Source organism: Geotrypetes seraphini, chromosome 1 (genome assembly GCF_902459505.1).
Source record: "Geotrypetes seraphini chromosome 1, aGeoSer1.1, whole genome shotgun sequence".
NCBI classification, from domain to species: domain Eukaryota; kingdom Metazoa; phylum Chordata; class Amphibia; order Gymnophiona; family Dermophiidae; genus Geotrypetes; species Geotrypetes seraphini.
In genome coordinates this window covers 158,698,320-158,717,116 of record NC_047084.1, presented here as the reverse complement: position 1 = coordinate 158,717,116, position 18,797 = coordinate 158,698,320, and the positions used below count along the sequence as shown (strand labels likewise).

Genomic DNA, 18,797 nt, shown 5'->3' with positions numbered 1-18,797 from the left:
CAAGCCGAGTCTGGCCCACAACCACCTTTAATCGTCTTGCTCAGGTGTTCGCCACACCAGCCACACACACACTGACCACAGCAATAGGGCCATTTTCTCTATGTATAATGTCACTATAGCTTGTATTTTACTTGGGAGAATAAAAAGGCAAATTAAAGCACCAAAGAAGGTTTTCATTTAAGCTGTGGCCTTCTCGCCTAAATCACACAAAATCTGTCACTTCTTGGACTGTCTAATCATCCAAGTTCAGGTCCATTTTGACCTCTTCAACTGAGGATGTTGGAACCGAGAACAGCCACTGGCTCTGCTTAGCAGCCAGAGCTCCATCACTGCTCGAGCTGGTGGGGGACAGGACTAACCCCTTGATAGCTGTGAACAAAGGATTATGGAGCCATAACCCCAGCTGCAACTTGTTCCAATTGAACTGGAAGCCCAGAGGAGTTGGAGGAAACTGAGGGGTGGGGTAGGAGGGAGGGAGGGAGGTGGCCTCACTTTTTTTTTTTTTTTTTTTTTTTTAAATCTTTTTGATGAAGCCTTTAAAAATGATTCTGAGCCCTGAAATAATGTCATTTTGAGAAAAGAAGCTGAACAGTGAAAAATAGAAACAAAAGCTATAGCTTTCGAATGTAGTTTATTAGTGAAGTGTGTTTGGTTCACACTACAAACGATTTTTGGGAAATGCATTATATAAAATAAGCTCGTGCCCAACAGGAGAATCCTGCAAAACATTGCCGTCTTAAGAAACCTTTTCAGTGAAACAAAAATCTATTAAGTAGACCCAATAAAATGCATTACTTTACATTCCTTTGTTAACCCTTTATTTACATGCAAACCGTTCGGCAGTGGTGAAATGCAAAAAAAAAAGGAAACGCTGAGGGCCCAGATTGATACGAGAGGCGATTTCATATGAGCCCTTTGTGAAACTGGTGGCTTGCTACTTACCACTAGGTTCCTGCGCTGCAGAGGGAAAGCCCGGGGGAGGGCGCAGGGAGAGAACGTCGGCCCGGAGACTTCTCATCCCCTCGAGAGCAGACGGAGCTGGTGCAAATCCGCTCTTAAGCTGCCGAACCACCGGAAAACCTCGCGTTCGGCAGCGCACGCTTCTCCTTGACCAAAAAGCTTTAATAGCATAGGCCAGAGTCGGGGGGTTATACGCTCAAATGTGCCGGCAAAAGTCCAGAGCTTTAAAGTGGCATTTGTGGTTTGTGCTGTCAGTCTTGCAGACAAGTCGAGCGAAATCTTCCATGTTTTTTTTAACAAGACTAAAAAATGCATTTTTTTTTTTCTAAATAGCCAAGATTACAGAGCTTATTTTCCCCTTTGCCGTAACTTTTTTTTTTCTCTCGGACCGCGGTATATAGCGTTTGTTTCTTGCATACTACAAGTACCCCGGTTCTCCGAGGTTGTGAGCTGCAGGGATGCGCCTGGGGGGGGGGGGGGGGGAGAGACTTCGGAGCAGAATGAGAATGGAATTTCTGCTTCTGTCTTAAGGGTCCCCCACTAGAGTCTAATTTACTCGATTTTGTTGAGTTAGGAAAAATAGAAAAGCTAAACCCTGCTATAGTTAAATGATGCTCTTAATTGTTTAGAATTTGCTTTCCTCAGCAAATTTACATTATTGCATTGCTGAGACGAGATTATTATAGAACTGAGGGGCTTTGTCACGTTGCATATAAGATTAAAAGGGCCGTGGGCCATGCTTTGTAGTTTTATCTGGGGACTCTGTTAAATATCTATCTCACTGCATCGATATTTCCCCCCCCCCCCTTCTCTTGTGCTGGAAAGTTTATTTATTTTTGAGGTCTGCTAAATTAGGCTGGACCCTCCCTATGCAGTTCTTCACTTGCTAGTACCCACAAGACAGAGATATAACCCAAAGGGAGGGCAAATCCACCCTCTGTGCAGTTTACTGAGATTAATTGTATATATTTTTGACCCACTTCAGTTGGAAGGGGGGCATGAATTAATTGTCTGCTACATTTTCTAAGGAAAAGCAAATCGAGCGTTCTCTAGGTCCAAAGAATGGTTCCTGTCTGTCCTCATATTCTATATTTCTTTAAAATGTTCTTTATGAAATAAAATCTGAAATCAAAGCCTGTCTGGTGTGCAAATATTTTCATTGCAATAATTGTCAAATATGCCTCAGTACATAAGGGAGATCATTTCCTATTCTAGTGTATCCCAATATTTTCTCCAATTTAATGCAGAAAGGAGAAAGTCTGGTGATAACAGAGATGTCATAATAGCTATGTCACTGCACATTTACTTTTTAGAGCAGGGGTAGGGAACTCCGGTCCTCGAGAGCCGTATTCCAGTCGGGTTTTCAGGATTTCCGCAATGAATATGCATTGAAAGCAGTGCATGCAAATAGATCTCATGCATATTCATTGGGGAAATCCTGAAAACCCGACTGGAATATGGCTCTCGAGGACCGGAGTTCCCTACCCCTGTTTTAGAGGGTACTGCTGCCCACACCAGTGTGAGATCCCTGTTTAAGGAAGCCTTACCTTCCCGCATGCTTCTTTCTCAGACTGCTTTCCCATTCTTTAATCTTTCATTTCAAAGGTTTTCTCTGTAAACCTGCCTCTAGTCTAGATGCTGATAATAATGATTCTCCTTCCTCATTTCAGCTCCAGATGAAGACATTCTTCTTAAAGGAAAACAGTCCATCAAGAGTCAGGTCTTGGGAAACCAGAACTCAGAAATCGAGATATTAGCAGAAGGAGATGACGAGACTTTGTCATCCGTCGAAGAGAAGGATTTAGAGAACTTAACTGGTAAATTTCAGCTTGGCTGTCTTATTTGATCTGAGCTCTCTTCCCACCCCTCCAACTTCTTAAGCTATGCTTTGGTACTTGCGCTGCTTGGTGATGTTTTCACCAGAGGGTGATGGATTGGGTTCTTTCATACAGTTTTAAGTTAAAACAAAGATTATATTCTGCCTCAAATGTTTCCTGTTAGATGCCTGCATCTAATGATTTTGATATCTGCTTTCTTCATTTTTGCCTGTCCCCTAATTTTGTTTTTCAGTCCGGGGGGTTTTGTGTGAGGCAAGCAGTATTGGCTTGAAAATTATCTAGTTTCAGCTGATATTGGAATCTCTCCTTTTACCTGCAGGTGGCTTATGGTTGTTAGTACAGTGGGCTGGAAACTGGACGGTACACCACCAAATGCACGCAGGACAATCGCGCCCCGTCAAATGCATGCACCGACAAATGCACGCAGGGCATTGGTGTGCCGTCATTTGCACTAGTGTTAGGATAAGGTTTACCTTAACACTAGATACCAAGTGAATATTTTAAGTGTAGTGGGGGAGGGGGTTTCCCCTCAACCCCCTCAAAAAAGACAAAATAGTATCCGCAGTATGGAGCGCAACTGCCCTGTGCACATTTGTCGGGTCACGAAACTTGGCCGGATTCCTACTGCAGCTCTTTGTGACCCTGAAAAAAATTATTGAAATACCCCCCTCACCTCAAGAATGGGCTATAACTTTTTAAAATAAGTAAATAAATAAGTGGGCAATTTAATAAACAAAATGAAGGTCCCTGGGCCCCTAACACATATCCTTTGCTATAGGCAGTGTAATGGGATATTCCACAGGGACCTTAACCCCATCAATATATTGCCCAAACAGCATCAGCGGCTAGAGGCAGTTTATGTGGATGCCCCCTCCCCCTCAACCAAAAACATGTTCTTCTGCCCCTGTCCTTTGCACCAAGGACCTATAAACCAGAGAGATAGCCACACCAGAAGAACACTACCAAATAAAAAAGGATCCAGCTAGATAACACAATATGTTGAGAACTTCATTACTTTCTGATTTTGCATCTGTAAGATCACATCCTGTTGTCTAGGTTGGATCCTCCTTGTACAGAGGGGACCTTAAGTCGTCATCTGGTTGGCTGCCTGGAAAGCTACTGACTGAGGAGTGGTGTCTAAATGAGGCCTAGTCAGTGGATCACCCCTATCTTGAACCTCTGCTGCCTCGTTGGCCTCGGTGTTCCTATAGGTCCTAACACAAGCACATTTTTATGGAGATGTGATTAAACCGACATTATGCAGTATCTAGGGCAGTAAGTGCTCTTGTGTTATGCCATTTTATTCCAATTTTAAAGCTCTTATTTCCTACAGTATTCTGAATGCTGGGACTATCAATGCATGCTCTGGTTATCTCTGGATAGCTGTATCTATAGAGATTTTATTAACATCCAAAAGAGAAAACACATTTAAAATTTGCCTTTTTCACTCCCCCCCCCCTAGTTTCTCAGTCCTACAGTATAACATTAAGTAAGAAACCTCTCTTTTTTTCTTATTTCTTTGTCTTTTTGTTCAGGGCCTCCGGTAACACTTTCATATACTGTAATAGAGGTGAAAGGGGAGTTTAATTATATAATCTTGAAAAAGGCAATAGGATTAAGAAGTAATCCTCGCTAATAAAGTGATGTGGGTTAGAAATGAGGTGGAAATTGTCAGGGGGTCTTCTCAAGGACCTGGGCTGCCCCCAGCTCCTGCAGCTGTCTGCTCACCCTGTAATTGAATGTCTGAGCCTGATTGAAAAAATGTTATTTCTCTTCTGGATTACATGCTAATGTACAGAGGGCAAAGGGAGACAGCAAAAGAACACATAGCTGCTTATTTCATCCATTTGTGGGGATGAGCTTTGGGAAATCAAGGCAGTTCTACAGCTATCTGCTGCCCATCTGCACACACAATGTATTTCTACATTGGGAATAGGGAGCAAAGCCTATTTTGATCTCTGCAGAGCCTCTCTCCTATTGTTCTGTGGCACACATTAAGATTGATGCTAGATTAAAAACCACCCCCCCCCCCTTAACAATTGATGGAAATGACAATTTAGTTGATTTTTTGGCACCTTTTCATGTATTGATTACCTGGACGTGTGCAGCTCATTCAGACACTATATTATTTTAGAATTTACAGCTCAGTCTTCTGTTCTTAGTAGGATGTTTGTAAGATCATTTATACGCTGTCAAACCTAAAGAGTACACGTTGTGTATACTTCTGAGGTCCTCTTTTCACTGTAATCGTATCATTGTTTTAATCACGATTGTGGGACCATGGCCTCCCCCCCCTGCCGCTGGTTGTTTCCATGTGTATTTTCAGAGTAGTTTTTATGTCAGAATCTAATTCCTGTTCATTCTGTCGAGTGCTAGTCTGGTGTGATTATTTCAGTAAAAATATATAACTGAAGTTTAGAAATCACCCCCCCCCCCCATCTATTCTGAGTCACTGGGCTTAGACTACCAGCAGAGTGTGAAATTCAGATGCACAGTCTCCGTGGGCAAAGAACTTTGTTTTGCATTGTTTAGAAAATTCCTAAAATCATCAGTTTAAATACAATTGCAGGGTTCAGTTCTGTACCAACGTGTATCTTGGGGTTTTAGACAGACATTTTTAAGTTTGAAAAGATTTGGCAATTACACTGTTGCTTTTTGATACTCTCGCTACCCTGTTTGTGAATGAAACCAGAAGATGTCCCTGCACAAAGATCCACGTTAATTGAAACCTTTGCATGTTATCTGCATGATAGTAGGCTGGAGCTTTTGTGCAGCTTAGCCATGCAGACATTGGCTGTAATTTCTGGAAATAACAATAGTTATAGGTTTTGGTTAAGCCTTGTGAAGCTGCATTTTACGTAAGAAATAACCTCTAAGGGAGTGTTGTACTAAAGATTAAATTTGCTTTATCTGCAGCAGGGCCCATAGGAACAAAATGGATCCTGTGGCAGATAGCATGCATTAATGTTTAGTAAAAGACTCCCTAAGAAAGGAGATAAATTAAAGATAAAATAGCTGGAAATGGTAAGGTGCGTGATTTCAGTGTTGATTCTCTGTTTGGCAGGACCAGTTAGCCTGTGCACTGTGGCCCAGCTTGTGGCCCCCTCTGTAGTTGTGAAGGGTACGCTCTCCATTACCTCCTCCGAACTGTACTTTGAGGTTGATGAAGAAGACCCCAGCTTTAAGAAAATCGATCCCAAGGTAAGAAAAATATTACCCCTTCTGCTTACTTAGTCCTCTGATCTTTTGCAGGATACAGTGCTTTGCTTCTGCAGAATTTGTTTCCATTATTATTATTATTTTTTTTTTTTTTTAAGCTTTGTATTACTGATTGACTGGCAAAGTGACTTAACATTAGAGTGAAAGTACTTTTAAGTGTAAGAACAATTTACTTTAGTTTCACTGTTAGCTGGATGGGAAATCCTCTGAAAATATACACTCACTCATTAAAAATAATGAATTCAATTAGTTGTATGTTTATGCATATAATTTGTAGTGTAATATCCTCCCCCTCCCCACACACAAAAGTATATTGCACTCCTGGAATATGTTTCCAAGTACATTTTAAATGGCTTTAGAGATCATATTTAATTAACTTAGCTTTGCAATTCACAGAATGCTCACCTTTCCTCCCCTGCCCCTTTTAAATGGTTTCATTTGTAAAATGCCTGTTTGGGAGGTAAATAATTGAGGAAAGTTTTTATTTTTCGTCTTTTAAAAATTTACTAGAAAAGCAACTGTTCTTAAATTGTATTGACTTTACTCACAGGCATTTATATATAATTGATGTGTATTTTCCTGTAATTCATTATTTTTGGTACTTTAATACACCTCTATAGTGTCTCTAGGAACACAGAGAGTAGTAGTAACATATAGCTTTGGAGACAGTCGTCTCCCTCTTCCTGAGAACAAATAGAAATAATGGTGGCCTATAGAACGTATCTACCTTCTCCGTTTCATTTTGTTTTATTATCACTGAAGCCATTGGTTCTCTCTCCCAGCTGACGCAGGCACACAGTAGGTTGAAATATCTCAAGCTTGTTCTATCAGTTACATCATTGCACTGTTTCCTAGCAATAATAAAATATTTTATTATGAATAGTCATAAGTTCATTTGGCCACTGCAACTTGTCTTTTACAAAGTACGTGGGAACACCAGTAGTTAGAAATCGTATGTAATTGTAGTCAGATGACTTTTGAAGACTATGCATTTTGGTAAAAGAAAAAAGGTGAAAAATAATAACTTTAAAAAAGGATAATGTGTTGGATATATTGTAAGTCAAATTTTTGTTTTTGTTGTGTTAGCCTCACTATGGTCTTTTAATACAGGAGAGTAGTAGAAAAATGCACAACGTGTTGAGCTTCAATTGGTCTTTGTCTTTGGTTCTGTTTTGTGCTTGTTGACAATGTGCAAGTTGGCCACTTTCCCAACACTTTGAATTAGGATATTGCTTTCTGTTGTGTTCTAAAATAAGGTGAGTTGAAGAACTTATCAAGCAAAACGTTTGAATGGATAATACTAAGTAGAGGAGGTCAAGACTTGAAAGTACTGCTCAAAGAAATCAAAATTCCTAGTTTTGTATTTGTCTGTGCAGTGTCTATCACCTCAATGATAAAGGGGCTTGGTTGTTTTGGGGTTTTTTTGTTTTGAAGAATAAACATTTTAGAATTATCATTTGGCAGTACTGTAGAAAACTGTTAATCATTCCTATTTTATCCTGGCTAACGTCGAATTAATACATTTTCATCTGACTGATAAATTCTAGTTCCATGTTATTCTAAATCACTAGGAAACAAAACATCTTTGACACATTCTTAAAGCAAAACTTGCTCTGGAGATAAGATCTGTTCTGATAAGATCAGAGTTTATATTCACACTTCAAAATTGTTTTTACAAGGAAACAGTAGCCAGGATAAGCAAGAATAAGCCCTTTTTGTCAGGTGGAACAGGTTAAATACATCAGGGGGGGGAACCCTTCTCTGTTGGTAGAGTTGCAGAGGACTTGAAAAAGTCTTCTAGTGATGTGGAATAGAGTTTTCTAGGGTTATAAAGCTTAGTTATTTTTGGTCATGCCAGTAGCACTTTGAGGCTGTGAATATGTATGCATTACATTTATAAATGCATTCAATATGTAAACAGTTTGAATAATATATATGCTAAAATAACACTGTACCATGTGTAACATACTTTGCTTTTTTTTTAACTGCAAAGCAAAACTATTTATACTAGTTCCATTGAGAGGGGATTCAGGGTTTCTTAGTTCAAGATTGGTCCCGGAAGTAGTTCCAAAATAAAAGATTTTGAAAGTTTCGTTTTGCTTTGGCCTATAATTGGCCCAAATATTTTCCAGTCGATTAGTATTGCAGAAATTGAATCAACTATATACTATTCTAAATATAAAATGAAACGATAAGTGTAAGTTTCGTGGCTCCACATCATTTTGTTCTCGGTTGGGCTGAGAACTTTTCGGTGGCCGCTGTATATAGTTTAATGGATTCCACTTATACAATCAAAGAACTGTGAAAAGTAAAGATAATGTCTAGGACCTCAAAAATTCAAAAAATATTCCAATAGTTGGGGGGAAAAAAATCTGTGTAATGTTAATGATGTTTTGCTTTCAATTTCAAAGTTAAACTACAATGTTTTATTTTAGAAAATATAAAATTGAATTGGAAATTGTTTGCCTAGTTGTCTACCTACCACAATGGGTTTGTTTTAATCTGTATGAACCTTAAGTAAAACACAATTTTGGAACATTTTAGAATTAAAAGCAATTTAAAACCATCACATGAGAGAACATTGTATACTAATCCGTTTCAGTTATAATTCTCACTTAAAACTAAAATGCAGATAAAATAAACATGATATTGATAGAGAGGAAACCACCAGATGTTATTTCAGAATCAGGTCTTTAGCCTGTGAATTTTTGCAATCATACTGGCTTTTCTTTCAGTCATAAGAAAAGCGCTTGCTTGAACTGAAATCAATTCACAAAGTAGTCAGCGGTAAAGTCAATGTAAACTCTTTTTTTTTATTATTACTGTTTTCAACAAGTCTGTTTTGGGGCACATAATCTGAGATTGGCACTGAAATACATTTTAACATCAGTAAACTTTTAAAAGAGAATTTGTACATATAGTTAAATAATTTTTTTTTTTTTCACTTGGTGACAACATTCAAGCAAGAAAGGGAAACAGAAAATTACTACATTTACTTGAAAATGTACCTTCGATTTTCTTTTCTTGTAAAGTCCGATTGCTTCTTTGTGACTTTATTCACATTGTTTTGGAAGAAAGAGGATTAGCTCTCCTTCTGTGCAAGGAAGTGATCATTTAAAATGTTCATAAGTATTCAAATGGTCTTTTGAGTGTGACGTTTCTTTGTGATTTTTACAGAAAAGTCCCTTTTCTTATTCTTTTTTAGCACCGGAGAACGAAGCCGGCGGCGGCAGCGGCCTATAGTTTGTCCAAGCTTTTGGGGTTGGTGAGGATCTCCCTCGCCAGCCGCCAGGTCTGTTTGGCCGCGCTCTCCAGGGCCGAGTGCGGCTTGCCTTGGAAGAGGTCGAGGTTGGGCAGGAAGTAGTGCGGGCAGCGCCGGCACTGCAGGCAGGAGATGAGCTGCAGCAGGATGCCGTTGAGCCGGTCGCCCAGGCACGCCTCGTCCCAGTCGGTCTCGCGCGGGTGCTTCTCGCACTCGTACAGCAGCAGCGTCTTCATGTGGTAGTTGTTGAGCGGCTGCCCGGGCAGCTCCAGGTGGCGGTCGCGCAGCGTCTTCAGCACCGACAGGCACTTGCCGCGGCAGCCGCCCATGAGCAGCCGGTTCTCGGCCTCGCCGAACTGCAGCACCCAGGCGTCGCTCTCGGCCGAGCTCTGCTTGCCCATCAGCGAGTAGCACTCCTTGGAGAGCAGGTTGAATCCCTCCGCCTTCACCTCGGCCACGCGGTTGGGCCCGGGCCACGGGATGTGCGGCATAGGCCACTGCGCCGCGCTGCGAGGCCAGATGCCCGTGCACTTGAAGGCGGGCGTGATCTGCACCACGTAGCGCTCGCGGACGCGCAGCCGCACCTCGCTCGTGTCGGCGATCATCTTGACCACGTCGCGGTAGCTGCACTTGTCCACCGCCTGCGCCACCAGCGTCTGGAAGCGCGAGCGGATCTTGCGCGCCGACAGGTAGCCCGACGCCGTGATGAACTCCACCCAGAGCGACATGCTGCGCTTGCGGCCGTCGCTCAGCTTGAGCACGGCGCAGCCGGGCAGCGAGCCGTCGTCCACGAAGTTGAAGACGCCCATCTGGTTGAGGTAGAGCACCACCTCGAACTCGGTGGGCGACACCACCTCCAGGCCCTCGTAGCGCGCGTCGATCTCGCTGAGGGAGCTGATGAAGCGCGGCTCCTGCACCTCCACCTCCTTCAGCACGTCCGACACCACCTTGCACACCTCGCGGATGGTCTTGGCGATGGCCGCTTTGCGGCTCTGGCAGCGCTCCGTGTAGTATTTGTTGAGCTGGTAGACCAGCTTGGCCTGGGCGGCGATCATGTTGGGGCACAGATCCGGGCTGTACACCGGGCTCTCGCAGTAGGCTGAGGGATCCAATGCTTACCGCCAACGAGAAATGAAGAGGAAAAAAAAAAAAAAAAGTTGCTTCACAACAACGGGGAAGGTCGAGGGGGATCCGTTAGGCACCTGGAAACCAGCCGAAACATGAAGAAGAAGAAGAAAAAAAAAAGGTCCACTAGTTCTTCGCGCTTAAGCAAGAAAAGGCTCTAGGCTGCTCAGCAGGCCTCAATCAGGACTAGACTTTGGAAATGTTCAAGAACTGGAGAATGGCAAAAGTGCTCTCAGTCCATTGCACCGTTAGATTTGAAATAAATTCACTGCTGTCTCCTTCAGGTCTGGCTCCCCCCCGCCCCCTCCTTTTAGACGGGTGGCTTCCTTCAGTCCTTGTCTGCATTACCCTCTTTAGGTGTAAGTTGCTGATGTTTGTCTCTTATGCCTCATTTCTGTTTCTTTTCATTTTTGTTGTTCTTATGGGATGTTTTCTCTTAGCATGGATTAGGCGAGAATACTGGAGATTGCATCTCAGCCTAATTGCTCTCCACAACCCTCTTTTGCATGGCTTGTGGCTGGCAAGAGCCGCACCCAGGCTCGCTCGTCCCTGCTTGCATGAGTCTGGAGCTTTGCAAGAGTTGTTTAGTTTATGAATGGTTCCATGGCCCTTGCGAAGGAGGCGGAGCCAGCATCCAACAATCGCCTTCTGAGCTGTCAGGGACGCAGCCAATCAAACGTCAGAAGTAGAGGAGCACTACGGCCTCATTTTTTTCCCCCTCTTTTGTGGGGAGGAAAATAAGGCAAGAGAGAGGGGCAAACACATGCACTGTCTGCACTGGCACAGATATATACAAACACGAGCACACTCATTGCTTGATCCCTTCCTTATTCCTCGGCATCAGTGGCAGCAAGCCGAGAGGATCTCGTGTATGTGGCTGCTGACGGTGGAAGAAAAGCAGTACTGGGGAGAAGTGTCATGATTTGTAGGAAGGTGCATTTACATGCAGCCTTGAAACATCCTGCAAGAACAAGGTGCAACTGCGTGGGCTTGATCACGTCTTGTAGTACTTGCCAGACGGAGGGGAAAAAAGTCAAGGTTTACCCCTTGCCAGCTGCTTGATGCCAGCCTGCAGTTGCAAGAGAAGTGGGGCAGCCACTGGCAGACAACGTGCACCGTGTTTTAACCGAACTGCGGGTTTTACTCATATTGAAGCAGTTGTGTGTAGTCGCTTAAGCATCGCTAAATTGAGGGATTTTAATTATTCTAAGACGAAAATCAAACCTTGTTAAAAAATATTTTCTGGCATGGGGTATAATTTTAAGTTCTAATTTGTATTAACAGTTTATTAGAAAATATTGTTTGGGGTATTTAACTTCAAAGTGTTTTGGTTAAGATTGTTATAAAATAATTGCCATTTCGCTGGGAGCTGTTTTTAGGGTTTTTTTGGTTTTTTTTTAAATTTCTCCCAATTTTAATTATATTTACAAAATTAGACTGATCCTATTTTTGGGCTCCTCTTACTAAACGGCGCTAGAGGTTTTTAGCGCCAGCCGGTGTGGTAAATACTCCAGTACTCGCCGCGCTAAAAACCAATAGTGTCATTTATTAAAACCCTCATGACTGAAGCTTTTTTTTTGTTGTAAAATTAAACTCCTTTAAAAAGATCAATTTCATTAATTAGTTTAGAATTTTCATCAGTTTTGAAATTTATTTAAGTCTGGGAAAAGTAACGGTTCCTTGCCATGTTGACACTGACTGCGAGACAACTGGGAGTCAAAGTGCCCCATATCTGGATTGATTTCTTTTTTAAACATATCTCATGCTCAAACATGTATTTAATTTTGGAAAACGGGAAACAATTATATTGGACAAACTATTAAGGATAAAATGGCTGAATACGAACAAAAAAAAAAAATTACCCTTAATGAATCTTAGAGGGAAAAGTTGACTCCTTCCTTTAATCCAAAGGATAGAAGAAATAGTTTAAAAATATTTATATCGAATTGGAGAGGAATAATGTGCTCATGTGTGAAAGAATGTACACTACTTAGTTTTAATTAATTACAGTTATGTAAAGTTGGTTTTTAACATCTAATGCTGTTGAAGATATGGCGCAAAGGCTACAGTAGTGGGGAATATACCCTGTCCAAGGTGTCTGTGCCCTGTTCCCTTGGTGTATCTTTACGTGATTTTAAGGGTCAAATATGGTGAGGGAAGATGTGAACAATACTAAGAAAAAGAAGGGGACCTTTGATTTCAGGGTTCCCTGCCTAAATATTTGCTAGGAAGAAGCTGCAGGTTCCCTGATACCAGAATCCCGAAAATCCGATAAAAAGCTAACGTGCCTTGTACAGGATTTTGGAGTGAAAGTATAGCGAGCGACTTAAATACAAACAGAACTCATTTCAGAAAGTGTTAAAATATCGCAAACCTCGGGGTCATTTTTTTTTTTTTCTTTATAACAGTATTGAACATAAAGGGTAGATGATAAAGTATGATGGATTTACAAAATAGAATTACCGTCAGCAAAATGTTGACCCCCCCAGGTCCTATAACGAATTGAAGAATCAATACCTTTGATGACAAACTGAGCAGGGGTAATATTAGAAATTCTCGCAAACGAGGTATTATTTTTCCGTCCTTGTCAAATCAAGCACAAGGAAAAAAATAAAAGCAAAATAATCGGAGCTGCTGGAAATAGTGAATCGGGCCCGCAGTTTTCTTGGCTCTCACCGGTTCTTTTCTGGTTCTGGTGAAGAGCAGGGTGAGTAGGGCTGAAGATTTTTTTTTTTTTAATTGGGTGGGGGTGGGGCAAGAAGAGCTGGCGCTGAAGGAAATGACTTACCTGTCTGAGTTGGAGAGATCCCCAGGATCCCCGGTCCTTATGGCTCTGCATTTGGGGGGTTTCCCTTTTCAGTGTAAAATTTGCTAACCGTGCTTATACATCTGCGGGATCTTTCAGATTCTTTGAAGGAGAGAAAAGCCTCGTATGCCAGTTGTCGGCAGATAAAAAACGTCTGAACCTCTGAACTTTTCCCCTGTGCTGCTAGTTCAGGTCGAAAGAAGACAAAAGCCTCGAATATTTGCAGATTGTTTGGGGGGACGGTCTGCATCTCTCAGAACAACATGAATGTCCAAAAATGTTAGCAAATGGAAAAACTAAATCGGATTAAAATATATGTATATATAAAGACATTTGGGAAGGGAACAAGAAAGCGTTTTATTAAAACCAATTAAATGCACGATTTCCCGAAGTGCAAATGCTTGTAAATAATGCACTAGCTATATAAAACCGGCCGCAGTTTATTGCTCTGGCGCTAATTAGAAACAGCAGCCGAGCAATAAACTTTAAACACTTCCAGGAAATAATGCGTCTTCGCTTTTGGGTCCCGTTGCACTAAGAAGTGCTTCATCTGTGCTGGAATCTGCTTTTTCGTACGATATGAATAATTGAAGGCCCACGAATCGGAGGCAGTAATTGAAGAGCCCTTGTCACCTCCGCTTTTATGGATGTTAGTACAGGAGTCCATCAGCAGCTCTTTGATGGTGTATTAAAACAAAGCGGCAGCCCTTCAGGAGAAGATACTGTATTCTATTAAAAGGACGAGAGAGGGGAACTCAGGGCTAAAAGCCACTTGAAGTCTTCAGACCAATTGATCTGTATTCTCTGGTTATAATCTGTCTCATCATACTTGAGTTAATGAGGCAGAGGAGGGAGGGTGATCTGATCGTCCTTGACAAATTCATTAGGGAGGCTGCGGGACATTTTATTTGACTGTTAAAACATCTTGTTTGTTTGGTTTAAGCAATGCCAACATCAGCAGGCTAGTGCCTGGAGCAAGAGCGTTTTGTTTGCAAGAGCTTGTGAAAGAGGGCCGCAGCAATGTTTTATGTTGGGCTGTGGTTTTTCCTTTCTTTCCCCCCTGTTTTGTGATGGTCAGTGTACTTTCTGTCCACTAAAGAAATGCTGCTAGAATTCATTGGCACCTGGCACATTTTAAGAAGCTTGAAAACATGTTACGCATACTTTCTATGTTAAGACCTTAAAAGCTTGTGATTTTTTTTTTCTAAAGCATCTGTTCTGAACAGTTATCTCAACAATTAGCTGAACGTTTTAATAAGCAGAAGGAAATGGACAGCTTTGTCTGTCAGTAGAACATTTAGGGCTCCTTTTACGAAGCGCGTTAGCGGTTTAACGCACGCAATAGCGCGCGCTAATTTGCCAGCCGCGCTAGCCGCTACCGCCTCCTCTTGAGCAGGCGGTAATTTTTCAGCTAGTTCAGCGGTTAGCGCGCGCTAAAAAGGTGCATGCAATTAAGCCGCTAATGTGGCAAGGAACCCTTAAATTTGCTTACGGCTATAAAATACGTGACAAATGTGTGCACAAGTTCTGAAGGATAAAAAAATATTCAGATGGAAAGTTTACACACATTTCATTTGGTGCCATAGAGGACATTCTTGATATATTGCAGTTCTCTAATTATCAATTGTAGAGAGGGTAGAGTTAGGAGTTGAAGTGAGGAAAAAAAGTCTCCCTCCATCTACTGATAAGATGTATCATAAGAGCTGCCATTAAATTCTTTTGCAGGCTAGAACAGTGCTTATAGAATTTACCATGTGAGCATACGTGTTTAACTTTAAACATCCACGGTGTACGTAATTTGTTAAAATGAAGTCCGTGCTTGCATTTATAGATGAACAGTATGAGAGAAGAACTAATGCCATTTGCCTGTCATTTTCATACATTCCTAGACTGACAAAGTGCGAGCTGCTGCAGGGAATATATGGATTTGAAAATAAGCCATGCACTGCTGTATGTGCTGTTTCTCGACAGCCAAACGAAGCTAAGTTATAGTAAATGCTTCTATGGATCTGACAGTCAGAATCCTGTTTACATTTCCAGAGAACCTATACTGGGGTCTTTGCTTAACTGTAGCAATTAGGTTATGTTATTTGCTAATTTTTATGAAATCGTGCCTACAAAGTTATTTTACATCTTACTGCTGTTAAAACTAACTCGGTATGGAGTATTTCCTCTAGTTCTGATTATGGAAGAAAGAATGCATAATGTAGGCTATATGTAACAACAACCCCATACATCTTATTTTTGTAGACTATTAAATGCCTACTATAGAATTTTCAATTGCAAAAAAATTGGTTTTCTTTCTGATGTCTGCTTTCCTAGTTTTTAGTCATTGATGAACTACTGTAAGCTTTATTTTTGAAACGCTTCCTCAGTCCTGTGTAAGGGATGTTCATATTCTTCTTTTAATTGATTGAAATGATTTTCGTATATGAGACCTTGATGTACTAGCTCTTAACGTTGGCAGTTATAGCAAAACAGAAATAGTTTAGGCATGCAGCAGAGGTCCAGTTGGAAAGCACAGCTATGAATTGGCTTCGGAAACAAACTGCACAACACGTTTCAAGCAGCAGTAGCACAAATGCTCACTCTTTTGTATGTCATAGTCTGCTAAAAGCCATAATTCCTTTGGTCATGGTGATGGATGGGATGTTCAGAGCACACCTAAAGTATGGTATTGGATCAGGGCTGGTGTTAAGCATGCAGAGGTCCAGGAGCAGAAGCTGGGGAAGAAGGCCTAAAGCCCACCGGCAGGCTTGGGGGCCTGACTGCCACCCCCCTAATGTCGGCCCTGCATTAGATGGAGTGCTTTTCCCAGCCATTGTTAAAAAGTTCATTTTCAAAACAAAAATTATTTTCTGGCATAATTGAAGAGGCCGTATTCTACGTTCTGGAATTAATTTTAGCTAATCGCTCTTGGGATGTTTACCTCTCTCGGTATTTTCAGTGACTCATAACAATATGAAATTACCAAATGCATTTTTAAATTTAGGTGATGCATTTTTAAGGGTATTATTGATACTTTTGGTCATGATGTATTCTCCCATTCAGGGTTGTTTTCCTTTTCTCTTTAATGTCAGCTTCACCCACTAGTTTAGGTGTCGGTGAATATAAGCGAACAAGTATAGGACTTGTATAAAGTATTGTGGCCCCTTTAATTTTTCCTTGTTCTAGACTGATATGTCATTGCATGAAATATGTTTCAATTTATTTCAGTTGCAAAATATATTTTAACGTTTCCTATTTTTTTTCGAAAACATCTATTTAATTATTGAAATTATAGTAACATCCAGCTTCATACAAAAACACAAAGATGTGCATTACGCCTGGAGTTTATTCTGTATAATTAAGAGGAGGTCTAAAAATACAGGTCCCCTTTTATTAAACCGCATTACAGTTTTTTTTATTGGTAAAAGCTCCGACGCTCATAGAATTCCAATGAGCATCGGAGCTTTTACCGCAGCGGCCGGCAATTTTTTTAAAAAACAAACAAACCCCTAACGCGGCTTGACAAAAGGGGGCCAAAATTGCTAAACTGACTTCTTCAAAACTCTTCTGACATTATTGATATTTGCTAGCTGTAAACTATGAATGAAACAGTTTATTTCCTCCTGCATTTCACAACCTTGAAGTAAAGGTCTGATAACATGAGGCTTTTCTTTGTTTTTAATATTTATGAAAAATAATGTCATTGTTCAACTGGCCTTTAAGAGTTTTACGATACTGACGAATGTGGGAATTTTATATTATAGACCGTTTTCCAAACTGTTACCCCATGCGGTGCTGATGGGGATAACATTTGAGGAATATATCTTGTGGTTGCATTCAAAACAAACTTAGCATGGTGATTTAAGTAGCGTATCGTACCTTCTTGTCTGATAGCTGTGCCCACAGGTCTGGATGCATATTGTTCATAAGTGTGAGAAGCACACATGGCTATTTTGCTACTTATTACACTTCCTTTAAACAGGCACCACGAGGCAGTTTGCAGATTAATTGGAGCAGAAAGTAATGCCAGGTACTGGATAGGACAGAAGAAAGTCAGTAGCTTTGCTCAGTTTATAGTAGGAGATTGATTTATTCCTGAGATGAAAACCCACAGGACATGTCGCTGGCTCAGAGGCAGCAGTCTTTATTTCTGAATTCAGGCTAGCATTCTCAGCATGTACTAAAGTGTTGCTTTTTATGTTCAGTTTCTTCTTTTAAACTTGCGTGCTTTATTAGACATTCTTATAGAAATTGCTTCTCTACGCAGAGAGATACGGTTCTAAAGTACTCAGTAACCTAATAAACGAGTGCTTTTTGCTGCTGCTGTTTTAAGATACGTTCCAGTTTGATTGTTATAGGTTTTAGCATTATATTCTCAAATTCCTGCTTTGGGATAACATTATTTGTGCTTTGCCATTGTAACTGAAAATTACAAAATGTAGAACTCATTTTTACAATATAAAATCGTGAAATAAAAATATATTTTAATATTGGTAAGTTGTTTTTTTCTTTGTTTGTTTTCTTTCCCAGTTACTAAAGATTGTTTTAAGCAATATGTAGGCATGGTTTTGAAAAGCGATGTTTCCCCCTGCACCTTTAACAGGCTCTGTAATTTGCAGTGAAAAGTCAAACGTGTTTCTCCAGGAAATGTCCTAAGTCCAACATCACAAGATCCCTTCAGTTTGTGTTGTGAGAAGAAACCTGACAGGCACTAGTTTCTTTAAATGGTAAACGAGAGCTGGCTACCAGTGTAAATAATTTCTCAAATATATTTGCATGGCCTAATTGAAATAAGATTTCATGATCCTAAGAGATGGAAGCTTCTTTTCTTTTACCATCACAAGTAGAGCTAGGATGTAAAACAGCTGCTTTGGCCTAGGACTATCAAGGCTGTGCCAGTCTGTTTCTTTTCTCAGTTTTCCCTTCTATCTTCCTGTATTATCTTTGGATCCAGAGGAGCCTTTTTTGGTTTTGTCTGCGGTGTGGGGTTGGGTTGGTGGGTTTAACTGTCTCTGGATAGAGGGGAAAATCTTTGATCTATTGCTGTGACTGCTTCCAAATGATTTGCTTGCTGGAGCTAGACACTCTCCATGCCCTTTCACTTCACTATCAGATAGGCACACAAAAAGGACTTGACATGCTACCAGATGCATAGTTAATCATCATATTAGTCCTGTAGAAAGACCCATCCAGACTCAAGTAGGCCTAGTCTATTTTAACCAGCATGCTGCTGTTAAGTATGTTTTCTATCTATGTATTTACAGGGAGAGTACATTTATAGTCTAAATCTGAATCATTAGTGTAAAACGAGGGTGTGTGCTTTGCACAGTTTGACTAACATTGCTAATAGTACCTTATAGAAAATGGTGATTTATAACGTCATGTGCTGGAAGCATGTTTCCCTATCTCACTCATTAGTTTTGCTATCCAGCTGCTTTGCTTTGTTTTATACCAAAAACATTTTTTTAATCCCATGTTAAAAAAAAAAAAAGTTGAACCTAGTGATTGACATGTACTAAGTTGTTGCACAGAAGAAAATTTCTTGAAGTACCAGCAACTGATTGTTAGCAGCTGGTTCAGTTGCTCCCAAAATTTGGAA

At 40.8% G+C, this 18,797-nt stretch overlaps 2 protein-coding genes across 8 annotated transcripts in view; one reads left to right on the top strand and one right to left on the bottom strand.

The window, feature by feature from the left end:
* The window catches only part of LRBA (LPS responsive beige-like anchor protein), a 1,301,884-nt gene that overhangs the window by 812,241 nt on the left and 470,846 nt on the right, over positions 1-18,797 (top strand). For all 7 annotated transcript variants that reach the window (XM_033940548.1, XM_033940584.1, XM_033940558.1 and 4 more), the window contains exons 39-40: positions 2,631-2,777; positions 5,863-5,999. In XM_033940548.1, the coding sequence (XP_033796439.1) occupies positions 2,631-2,777; positions 5,863-5,999 (284 nt within the window). The remainder of the gene's footprint in view (positions 1-2,630; positions 2,778-5,862; positions 6,000-18,797) is intronic.
* On the bottom strand, positions 8,806-10,930 carry MAB21L2 (mab-21 like 2). Its single transcript, XM_033940606.1, has one exon. It carries the CDS (start codon positions 10,332-10,334, stop codon positions 9,255-9,257), a length of 1,080 nt encoding a protein of 359 aa, XP_033796497.1. The 5' UTR covers positions 10,335-10,930; the 3' UTR covers positions 8,806-9,254.

Excerpts from the sequence above, each read along its gene's own strand:
- MAB21L2 (XM_033940606.1), bottom strand. The coding sequence starts at position 10,334 with ATGATCGCCGCCCAGGCCAAGCTGGTCTACCAGCTCAACAAATACTAC.